Below are 12293 nucleotides of genomic sequence, written 5' to 3'. Positions count from 1 at the left end.
CAAAGCATTGTCAAGCCCCAAACATCAATATTATTGAGGCTGAGAAACCCTGTATTGCCTCAGTGGTTTAAGATCTGACTTAGCTATATTTCTTGAGGAGCAAAGTCACAGCCACTTGCCTCTCCTGTTAGCATGACTTACCCGAAATTCCTCTTTAATCTGGCTTGAATTTGTTTGTGGGTCCAGTTTGTTCATGTCATAATACAGAGACCTAACTTGGGAAGCAGGGATGGAGGTATCCCCACAAAGACAGGCTTCTAGGATGGCATCATGGATAAACACGTATTGTTCCTGGGGAAGCAGATGGGATGAGTCAGTCCTAGAGAAATCAAGATAACTGGGAGATCTAGAGAAGTAGGCTGACAGTCCACATGGTCAAGGGGATGGAGCAGGGTTTTGATGGAGAGAAGTCAAGTGTGGGGACCTGGCTGCTAGGAGGGAGTGTTTCCCACACGGCACAGCTGCTGAATGGCCACATGTGGCAGTTTAATGGAGGAAGAGACAAAGGGGCGTAATGCACAAGTATTGTATGGACTGATTAAAACCAGATACTGAGAAATACTAGAGCAAGCACTGATAATGATAGAGTAACTATGGCAAAAATACTTCTGTAATTCTGATCCCACAAGTTTGAAACCCAATATTTTAGATGAAGAAATGAGCAGAACCTTATTTATCTATAATAAAAAGAGAATTTGCCAGCCAAATTAATAATGTGAAGAAGGTCCAGAAAATTTGACACCATTGTGAAAAAACAGTTCTGAGCACTTAGAACTACTTATTTTGAAACATTAATTAATATGGTAATTATGAAAGTCCTTATGAGTTCAGAGAAGAGCTCTTGTTTGTATGTACAGTAGGTACACAGTTTAAAAATGGGTCCTCTGCTTCAGAAATGGCACCATCTTTCCCTACAATTAATTACTAAAGTATTACCATATGTATTATTAACTTTTAATTACATGAGATGTGAAAGAGTCTCATTATTTTTTACTTCAGTTTCTATAAATAACCAGGACTCTTCAGTCTCAAAAACAGCCCACTGCTATTAAACATTACCTCAAAAAAGAGGATCAAGTGAGAAAATGGATGAGGCAACATTTGATTAACTGTAAAGTATATTAAAATACATTAATATCATTATTATATTTAAAACAAAGAATCTCTATTCTAAAGGGAAAAAAACCCATTAAAGTAGCACTTATAGTTTCTGCTGTTTTTCTTTATTTTATGTTAGCTAAAAAAAAAAAGAAAAAAAGTTAGGTTTCCCAGTGGCTTGTGTGAACTTTATGCATAATCAAAATGTAATGGGTTCTTTCTGTTCTTCTTGTACTTCACAAATCATACTTAAAACAATCAAATATTGGTAAAAATATGAATTTCCTAGGAGTAAGTTGTAATACTTTTCCTCAAAAACTTAAATTCCTGATACACCTTGAATTCTAGTTGACAGGAGTATTATACCAGTTGGTACAGAGTACTTCTACAAAATGGGTAAATTCCCATGATGCCAGGTCCCTGGGCAGAACTTTTAGGTATCAGGAGAAGAACAAAATGTACACAGATTACCCTTGGGCCACTTGACAAATGCCTGGCTATTCTCAGGAGTCATTTTGCTCTGGTTACCAGCTAGTTTAAAAGACATAATAAGAAGAAATGGTATTGGACATCCAAAGCCTTAATGTAGAGACTCTCCTGGGCTCCTTGACACAGGAACATAGTAGATTTAGGCTCATGGCTATAGATTTTGTTACCTGGGAGACTTGTGGCCTTTTTGTTTGTTTAGGAAAGGAAAACAAAAGGAAGAAGGGAGAAAAAGGAAAGAGGGGCTGCCAGGCATATCACTTTTTCGTCCAGGCAGTTTTGGAGAGAGAATGGCCAGCGTTCCTTTCCCTTTGGCTCTGGGGGGAGAGGATGCAGAAGAGACCCCGTGGACCAGTCCAAGAACTGATGGGGACTGATGGAAGCACAGTACCTCTGTCTGCACCATGTTCACTCTCCGTGACCTCAGCTCCCTGACACAGTTGTAGATGTCCACCACCCCTTCCCGTTCCGCCATATCCAACATGATGTCAATGACGATGAAACAGCCAGTCCTCCCGGCACCAGCACTGAATGGAGAGAGATTTCTGTTAGAGGGGGGAAAAGGTCCCTTGTGCTGCTGCTTCTTTTAAAAACATCTCATGATGGTGAAATTCACATCACATAAAGTGAACCATTTAAAGTGTACAGTTCAGTGGCATCTCACACATTCACAGTGTTGTGCAATCACTCTACTGGGTTCAAAGGCATTTTCACCACCAAAGGACACCCATACCCACTGCCCATTGTGCTTCCTTCCAGAGGCCCTGGGCATGCTACCTACCTGCAGTGCACCACCAATGGGCCTGCATTGGGCGGGCTCTTGGATTTGACCTGCCGGACGAATCCCAGCAGCCCTGTGGCATGGTAAGGGACCCCATGATCCGGCCAGCCAGTGAAGTGAAACTGTCTGATCTCTCGGATTTCATGAATGCCCCTCTGCCATTATCAGTCAGCACAACGCAGGAAGAGAACAAAGGAAAAGACATGATGAGCAACCAGGAGAGCATCATGTACCCCTCAGCAGTCAGTAAGCCTAAGGGTAGAAACTATGGATTGCTGGGAACAAGGTAATTCTTAGATTTCACACACACTTTAAATGCCTAATTACAGGCAGGAAATTTGTGGGGTAATAGGGGAGGTGATGTTTGGGGAAAATGCAAATTGAACAGGTATAATTCCAGCAAATGGATGGATCTCTTTGATTCTTTGAAATTCCCTTCTAAAAAGTAGATTCAGTTAACAGTTTATGTATCACTTATATCCTAATGAGTGATGTGTGAGCTTACAGAAGAAAGAGGCACAGAACAGGGACCTGAGGAATTAAACAGTATCTATGTGCTCAAGAGACCAGCTGCTAAAATGCAAGACCCTTGTTCTCTCCCTTCCATATTCTGGTTCTTTTGTCCCAGGTCCTTGAGCCATGTACACACCGTGGGTGCACAGAGAATGCCACCGGAAGAATGGATGAAGACTACATATTTCAGAGAACTAATTTTCATTTGCAACTAATTTTGTTAGATTTCTCTTTTTATTTATTTTTATTTTTTTCCTAGTTCATTTTTTATTGTATTTTTTCCATAACCATTTATGATCCTGATACGCTCTTCCACCTCCACCCATCTTCTTCTACCCACAATCACCACACTGTTGTCCATGTCCATGAGTCCTTTTTGCTCCATCCCTCCACCCCTCAGCATTCATCTCCCAGAGCTGTCACCTGCTCTCTATCTATGAGACTGGATCTATTTTGCTTCTTAGTTCAGTTTGTTCATTAGATTCCACAGATGAGTGAAATCAAATGGTACTTGTCTTTCTCTGACTAGCTTATTTCACTTAGCATAATGCTTTCTAGATCCATCCATACTGTCACAAAGGGTAAGATTTTTTCCCCTTTTTTAGGGCCGAGTAGTATTCCATTATGTAAATGTACCATAGCTGTTTTATCCACTCATCTACTGATGGGAACTTGGGTGCTTCTAGATCTTGGCTATTGTATATAATGCTGCAATGAATATAGGGGTGCATATATTCTTTTGAATTAAGTGTTTCGGATTTCTTCAGATAAATTCCCAGAAGTAGAATTATTAAAATGTCCATACTACCCACAACAACCTATAGATATGATGCAATTTCTATCAGGATATCAGTGGCATATTTCACAGAACTAGAACAAATATTCCCAGAATTTAAATGGAACTAGAAAAGACCCTGAACAGTCACAGCAATTTTGAGAAAAAAGAACAAAGTTGGGAGTATCATGCTACCTGATATCAAGCTATACTAAAAGGCCAAAGTAATCAAAATCACATGGCACTAGCATAAAAACAGACATATAGATCAATGGAACAGAATAGAGAGCCCAGGAATAGACCCACACCTTTAGAGTCAGTTACTATTTGACAAAGGAGGGAAGAACATACAATGGGCTAAAGTTAGTTTATTCAATAAACAGTGTTGGAAAAATTGAACATATATGTGCAGAAAAATAAAACTAGATCACCTTCTTATGCCACACGAGCACAAATTCAAAATTGATTAAAGACTCAAAACCATAAAAATCCTAGATGAAAAATAGGCAGTAAAATCTTGCACATTGCTCATAGCAATATTCTTTCTGATATATCTCCTCAGGCAAGGGAAACAAAAGAAAAAGTAAACAAATGGGATTACATCAAACTAAAAAGTTTTTGCATAGCAAAGGAAACAATCAACAAAATGAAAAAGAAACCCCACTGAATAGAAGAACATAGTGGCCAATGATATATCTAATAAGGCAGCAGTCCCCAACTCCTTTCAGCACTAAGTACCAGTTTTGGGGAAGACAATTTTTGCACGAACCAGGGTAGGGGGTGGGCTGGAGACAGGAGCGTGAAGTTCAGTTGGTAATGCAAGTGAACCTTCACTCACTTGCCCACTGCTCACTCCTGTTATGCGGCCCCGTTCCTAACAGGCCACAGACTAGTACCGGTCAGCAACGCAGTGGGGTGGGGACCTCTGTAGGGGTTAATATCCAAAATTTATAAAACTTTAAAAACTCAACACCAAAAAAAAAAATCCAATTAAAAAATGGGCAAAGGACCTGAATAGACACTTCTCCAAAAGGACATACAGATGGACAGAAGACATAAAAAGATGCTCAATGTCACTGATCATCAGAGAATTGCAAATTAAAACCACAATGAGATATCATCTTGCACCTGTCAGAATGGCTACCATCAATAAATCAACAAACAACAAGTATTGGCAAGGATGTGGAGAAAGAGGAACCCTTCTGCACTCTTGGTGGAAATGCAGATTGGTGTAGACACTGCAGAAAGCAGTATAGAGTTACCTCAAAAAATTATAAATAGATTTCTCTTTTTAATTTGGGTAACCATTTAATCCATTCACTGACCATCTGAGTGAATGCAATGCTTCCTTCAGGTATGCTGCTAAGTGTTGGGGCCACAGAGAGAGCCAGATAGTGCCTTCTGTCTTCAGGAGGCTGTCGCGATTGACTGGTGGGAAATAGGAATGTGAGCAAGTATATACCACGGAAATCAGATTTTGCTGGAATTCTATGTTGGATCAGTACATTGGAGTGGGAGAGTTGCCTGCCACTGAAGTGAAGGGAAGGCAGAAGGAAAGAGACCTTTGAGTTTTGCTTTTAAAAAATTTACTCTTGTTTTGAGAATAATTAAGTTGATTTTTTGAGAATAATTAAGTTGATTTATAACCTACCTAATAAGGCTGTCTTAAAGCCAAAGTCTGTTTTGAAAACAAAAATTACTTCCACAATCAAGGCTGGATGTAAATTTGAAATCAGGTTTACTTTTCTCCTTTCTCTCATTTGATGACTCTTTACTGAATACCATTTCTGTGTTCGGGCCTCAGTTTTTGTTTTTAATTTTAACATTAAATATCCACTAACCTCATCACATTCACCGTCAGTCACTGTTCACACATACTTAGTGAGCAAAAAAGAAATTCAGAATTTTATGTGCTTTGGAAGACTGGAAGAGGTCAACAATTATAGATTTTAAGGCAAAACCTGATTGTTATAAGTGTATTAATATGTCTTATTTTAATAACCCATAAATGGCTTTATTACTCTTTGAAAATCATGACCTTTTTTTTTTAGTCCTCACCCAAGGACACACTCATTGATTTCAGAGAAAGGGGAAGGGAAGGAGAAAGAGAGGGAGAGAAACATCAATGTGAGAGAGAAACATCGACTGGTTGCCTTTCATATTCTGTACCTGGAATGATGCCTAACCAACTGAGCCACACCTGTCAGGGTGAACCATGCTATTCTTTAATGGAGCTTAAACATTAAAGAATTAAGCCATCAGGGAGTCACAAATGAAAGTCAACACTGTTATCTGCTAAATATGCTTTGTGACTCCTGAGTAACATTACAAGGTGGTTAGAAGCCCGCATTTCTATCACTGAAACCATGGCCACATTTGGCAAGTCCCAAAGTCTCTGTCAGAAGACAGAGGGTTGGGCTGGGTCACCCTCCAAACCCCTAGGGAGCTCCTCTGGCTTTATGTCTGATGACTGGGCCAAGTGGTGGTCTCACACAATGGGGAAGCCTGTAATACATCTTTATTGATTCTACCACCAGAGGGCATTCCCCTGCCTTATACGTTTTTTTTTTTTTTTTAATTTTATTTTTTTGAGGACTTCCCCTTCTAGCTTTGCTAGATTTCAGCTCCAGCAACCTCAAGTTCCAAACCCCACCCATCATGAGATGGCTCCCCAACTGATCTCTTTGAGACTCACTTTCTAAGCAGGTTAAATGTCAGTTTCTGGGATGCAGAAAACCTCTTCCCAAAATAAACCTTCATCCTCTTTATATGTTCAAGATTAGCAAAGGAAATTCTTTCTGTGGCTAGATATCACAGCCAATTTGATATCATCATTATTATTATTATTTTTGTTTATTTTTCATTATAACCAGTATTAATGCAATATAAAATGTTATATTCACTTCATCTTCCCATGTAATTAAATGGGAAAGAAGAACCCAAGACATACAATAGTGCCTAGCCATAAGTGTGCACTTAATGAATATCTGTAGAAAGAATGAATCACTAAGTGCATATTTTGCCTTTGAGACAGCAGGGTCGTATTCCCACTGCCTTCTCTGAGTCCCAAACACCTCCTAGGTAGAGAGAATTCAGTAGCCATTGTCAACTTCCTTTCTGCTGGGACATACCGGGATAGATTCACCAGACAGCCTAGATACATGGAGACTTCTGAGTTGTTTTCCTTCTGACACAATAGGCACTATACCTCATTTAGTATCTGGTAAACTTTCAGTCATCAGCTACATGGGAAAGGAAAGATGAGAATCCCATGCAAAACAGGATTTCAAATTGCAATATGTCTGCTTGTTTTGCAGAGTGGAGCCCAAATACATTTTTCACCTTAGGTCCCTTGATGCAACATACTCTCAGAACAGAATCACAATTATAGGACTCTCAAAGTATATGCTCGACTGTTTTCTTTCCCCTTCTGATGAGAAAGTTTTAAATCTACAAGAAGTGCTCCACAGAAGTGCTAATTATTTGTTTGTCTTAAAGATTCCAATTGCCCAGTTAGAAAATCACTAACTTGTCATTTTGATTTCCCCAAATGCCAGAATAGTCTCCTTGTCCTTTCCCTTAGCTACCTCTTTGCTAGTTGTCTGATGATTAAAATAACTGGGTATTTCTGAAACATTTCTGTGCAACTGGGGATGTAGGAGAGTACAATAAGAAGTTAAAAAAAGCAAAGAAACAAACTCTTCCTTTAGCATCAGACATTCATTTTCAGCTTATTAGAGAGCTGGCTACTGTTCAAAGAATTCCATGTTTAAGTGATGGCTTTTGATGACTTTTTTTAAAGAAAAAATATTGAGGTTCTTTTATCGCTATCTGTCTTATTGCAGTTATTCATGAGCACTCTTGCCAAGAGCCATAGAGAAACCCCCCATATTTCCCTCCGTCCCAATCCTGCCTAACAAGGAAAAAACTGACACCAAAGTGTGAGGTTCAGAACTTGAATTGAGGCAACTAGAACTCCACATTCTTTGAAGTCCCCAAGCCTGCTGCCTGCTTATTAAAAATGACAGGCTAAGGAAAAAAAAAATAGTATGAGAAACAGATTAAAATAAAGTCTTTTCAGCTTTGTGATTCTATGACAAATATGGATTTGAAATCCTAGATAGGTAGATCGAAACATAAAAGTAAATTAGTCAATAAGCAGATGTTGCAATTTCCTTGATTTCCTAAACTGGCCTTGCTAATCCAAAAAGTGCATTTAGATGCGATGTGAATACAGAGTAGAGAAAAGGCCAAGAGCCAACTGCCCAGCAGTCCACTGACAACCCAGGTCCTCAAGGGGGACCTGCTACTGTTAAATGAGTATAAGCTTTCTTTGAACAAATTTGCAATAAAATTGCTATGTCAAGTGTAATAGTGCAGGCTCAGATCTGGAGAATCAGCTCTTAATAGAAAAGTCTGTGGACCTCAGACACAAAATCATGTGTCTCCTTCACTGAAGGCAAGATGAGGATTGGAAGGCAGAGTTTCTCAGCCACATCACCTCCACTTTCCCCACAGCCTACCTGCAACACTTCTCGGGATGGACTGCGGTTTGCTTCACTTCCGGCCCCTCCCTATGTCAGCAGAAAGAGGAGGAATAAGGAAATTCCCTGTTATGCCCTACAGCGCTTCCCAGAGGAAAAGTCCCATCCATGCACATGGGATGAGGCAGAGGAGAGCCAGAGCAGAGCACTCACGACCCAACACCAGCCAATATGAAAGGCTGAAACCAACATGGGAGTGAGTGGGAGTGAAGGCGCTGGTTCATGCAGGACTCTATGTTTCCAGGAAGTCACTTCTATCCGGAAAATTCGCCAGTCCTTATGAAACCAGAGGCCTGAAAACCCTGAGAAGTTGAGGGATCCCAGGAGGAGTTAGGACGTCAGTCTCAATACTGATACTAACTCACTACTGGGAAACCCATATGGACATACAACATGAAGGCATTTATCCAACTGTGAACAAAGAGAGAGAGACAGCTGAACACCATCAACCAGGTTAAAAAGAAAAAGGAAATAGATCGATAGGCATTATTTTTTAGTTTAGCTGCAAAATATAGACTGTTATGAAATGGGAATGATTTGCTTCCAAGATGAAACGGAGCTGTTATAGAATCAGAGAGTGAGATGCAATATTGAGATATTACTAGATAGAGCCTACCTGCATTCAGGTGTGACCATGTATAAATTATGCTGGTAAGTTAATGAGGCTAGTAGCACTAATGTCTGACCATGGCTTTTCAAAGTATGTAGTATGAAAACTTACCTTTTCAACAGCAAATGTTCTTATCACATATTCTGCCAGTAGTTCTGTTTCTATTAGAGTAACTTTAATGTCTTTATATATCTCTGTGTCGTCTGGCCAGTATTTGCAGCATTTGACCTTTAGAAAACACAAAGGAAATAAAGGGTTTAGGATTTTTTTTTTTAGTTCCCGAAATGATGGGTCATGGTATGGTTTATAGGATAAAATTTGCACACAAAAACAGAATATAAACTACATTACAGAGCAAGGTTTTGTTTTGTTTTTCAATCATGTATGCTTTTCTTCTCTCCCCAGAAAAACACAAAATTTGAGTTATAGGAGAAGTAAAGCTTAGGAAAATAGTCTAAAGTTAACAAGTTGTATTTATACTGCAAATATCCCAGTTATAGCAACCATTCATTTCCTGTTTATCTCTACTCTGGGAATGGCCTGGAAAAATAAACTATGAAAGGTAGTTTGCAATATTTTAGCTCCTTTGAATTTTAAATTCCTTCTAGCTTCAGAAATTGATTTAACATTTTTGAGGAGTGAGCAGGAAATCAAAACCAACAGTAAGATTACGTTTTTCTTTTCTGAAAAAGGAAGGGGCTATGTGGTTTTCCCAAGTTAGAATTACAGATTCATAATAATCTAAGTAAAGTCAATATACAAAACTTGGCAAAAGATGAACATGGTCTTTCCATATTACCGGAAGCCTCTAATCTAAGGATTTTTCAGGTGTAAGAAATTTGTTAGACTTGCCCCACTTAGTAATTAAAAAAATTTTTTTTAGAGGAGGAGGAGGCTGGGCAGGGCCATGGAGCTGTCCTCAGGGCTCTGTCCCTAGCCTCTGCTGCTCTGTCTTGATTCCTGTCACTACTTCTCCATGGCTAAACTTCTGTACCACTGACCCCATTTCATCAAGTGCTGAATTTAGTTTCTCACTTCTTTTGTGGGCACCGTCCTTGGAGGTCATGCGAGTGCATCGAAGGCCTTTATTCCTAAAAGAGAATTCTTTGTCCCATGTCAACTGCTCTTCTTCTAATTCCCTATGTTAACGACACTACAATCCCCCCAGTTACACAGGCACAAAATCAGTGATTCCGTCTCCAAAACTCAACCAATTGCTAAGTGTAAGACAGTTTTGAAATATCTCTCAAATATGTTTCCCAACTCCTTATTCCCTTTGCCACAATCTTAGCTCAGGCTCTGTCTGCACATTCTATGCATACGAGTGCCAGAAAAACCCTTCCAAAGGGTAATGCCAATGGCATTTATTTGCTCTGCTCAATAAGCTTCTATTTCCAACTACTGCTCATGAAATTAAATAGAAATTACATTTGGCCCAGCATGTAAGGATCTTTGTGATTTCGCCACAACTACTGTTTTTACCGTTATCTTTTTTAAAGTATATTTTATTGATTATATTGTTACAATAGTTCCAATTTTTCCCCCTTTGCTCCCCTCTGCCCAGCACCCCCCCAGCAATCCCCCCTCCTAAGTCCATGCCCATGGGTCGTACATACAAGTTCTCCTGCTTCACCCTTTCATATATTCTTCTTCTTTTTAAAATAATTAATTAATTATTTTAACAATATTTACTGTTATCTTTTACTACTCTCATTTCTATCCACTTATGTTCAAAGACAAGTGTTTTGCATGATCCCCAGACTTCATGATCCAGACTCCTACTCATGCCATTCCTTCTGTTTAGAATGTTCTCCTCACACCCATACATTCCCAGCTGAAGATGTTATATTTTCTTCAAAGTATATATCAAATGCCACACCCCTTCAAAGTCTTTCCTTCACAGATGTGAGCCCTCTCTCTTTTGATGCTCAATGAAATTCATGCATTCTGCTAGATGCTTGATACCTGCTTGTTATCTGCCAGTATGTACAGGGCATTGTATTGCTTATTACTGCAAACCCTGCGACATCCACCCTTCTGTTCCATACACACTAAATATGCAATAGATACATGTAGAGCTGAATTTCACAGAGAAAATCATAGGGTCAGTGTAGGAAGAAAACCGCCAGATGGGGAAAGTTTACAAAAAGAAATGTGGGCTGAGGTGACCTTTCTCAGAATGCCACGTACCTTGGTACTCTAATGCTTCCAGTGTGGTACTGTCTGGCCATCATCTTAGCTGCTTCCTTATGAATGTTTTCAGCAGCCGATTCAGTGGGATTTTAGATAACCCTTACTACCTCAACTTGGCAAGATAGATGTAAGCCAGATGCATTAGGAGTTGCAGATACAGTGCAGTGTAAGACAAAGATGGTCCCTACCCTAATTACATTTTTAGTTTCCATTGGGAATCTTTTTTTTTTTCTCATGAGAATATTATCTGTGACTTTACAAAGTATAAATATTTATACATATTTTGGTTTACCCATACTATTTCAAAGACTTACATCATGGATCTAAAACATTCCAGAGTAAGAGAGAGCTATAATGCCTTCAGTTTCTTTCCTGAATGCAAAGTGAATTTGAGCAGAGCATGCAAATTTGTGGAGATGTCTGATTTGATAGCAACCCTAATTTTACTTACAGAATGTCTAATAATTTTCACAATGCTAATTAACAAAGATGCTTCTGTGGTCCTCTATAATGGGAGACTGGTTTTTACCTTTTTTTGTGACTTCAATTAGGCAAGCAGAAGGTAGTGGATACATATAAAAATTACAAATAGAGCATATATGTACACTTCTAAAATTAAACAATTCTCAATAGAATATACAATTCTTGATGAAATGAATATACAATTAAAAAAACATGCATTTCCCTGAAAATTACAAAAGAACAAAACATATACACCTGCAACCTATGTTATATTAGGTGTACCTATATAACAGAAGTAATTGATCAGGATGCAACTAATATAGGGCATATATCACTTACTATTTTATCTCCTTTACTTCCTGCTCCCAACTTTCAATAAATGTGTGTGTGTGTGTGTGTTGTCTCTGTGTGTGTGTGTGTGTGTGCGTGCGCTTCAAAGTCTTGGAGTCAAGGAAAGCAAAAGCCCCTGTAATGTATTTAAGGCTGAGTTCTCTTTGAGGCTGTTCTACCAATTCCCTTGGGCTAGAGCTCGGGTTTCCTGGGAAATCTGATCCTACCGTGCCCTCCCCAGCGGGATGCAGCCAGACGCCCCCTTGCGTCGACAGCTGGAAGCGCCACAAGATCCAGAGGTTGCCAAAGGGCCTGCCAGGAGGACCAAAGGGACAGGACAGGTGCCACCACACTCTCAACGAAGGGGATGAACCATGAAAAGAAACCCGGTCTGCTCCGAAACGCTAGGTAAGATGCTAAGTCTGCGCCGCCCGGTTTCCTAAAATGAGCGGTAATTAGGAGAAAGGAAGCCGTGGGATTGCCTCCTTCCAGAATGTATTT

The 12293-nt window shown here is 39.5% G+C and overlaps 1 protein-coding gene across 6 annotated transcripts in view; it reads right to left on the bottom strand.

Annotated features, from left to right (window-relative positions):
* The window catches only part of PTPRM (protein tyrosine phosphatase receptor type M), an 883942-nt gene that overhangs the window by 35302 nt on the left and 836347 nt on the right, over positions 1-12293 (bottom strand). For 3 of the 6 annotated variants that reach the window (XM_090285792.1, XM_090285793.1, XM_090285795.1), the window contains 5 exons: positions 8919-9035; positions 8177-8227; positions 2366-2520; positions 1976-2111; positions 142-291 (listed from right to left, as the gene is read on the bottom strand). In XM_090285792.1, coding sequence (XP_090141918.1) covers positions 142-291; positions 1976-2111; positions 2366-2520; positions 8177-8227; positions 8919-9035 — 609 coding nt within the window. The remainder of the gene's footprint in view (positions 1-141; positions 292-1975; positions 2112-2365; positions 2521-8176; positions 8228-8918; positions 9036-12293) is intronic. The other 3 variants (XM_090285794.1, XM_090285796.1, XM_090285797.1) reach the window with 1 other exon arrangement.

This window comes from Furipterus horrens, unplaced genomic scaffold (genome assembly GCF_987537825.1).
Source record: "Furipterus horrens unplaced genomic scaffold, mFurHor1.1.pri manual_scaffold_8, whole genome shotgun sequence".
Lineage (NCBI taxonomy): Eukaryota > Metazoa > Chordata > Mammalia > Chiroptera > Furipteridae > Furipterus > Furipterus horrens.
This window is presented reverse-complemented; position numbering and strand designations above follow the sequence as displayed.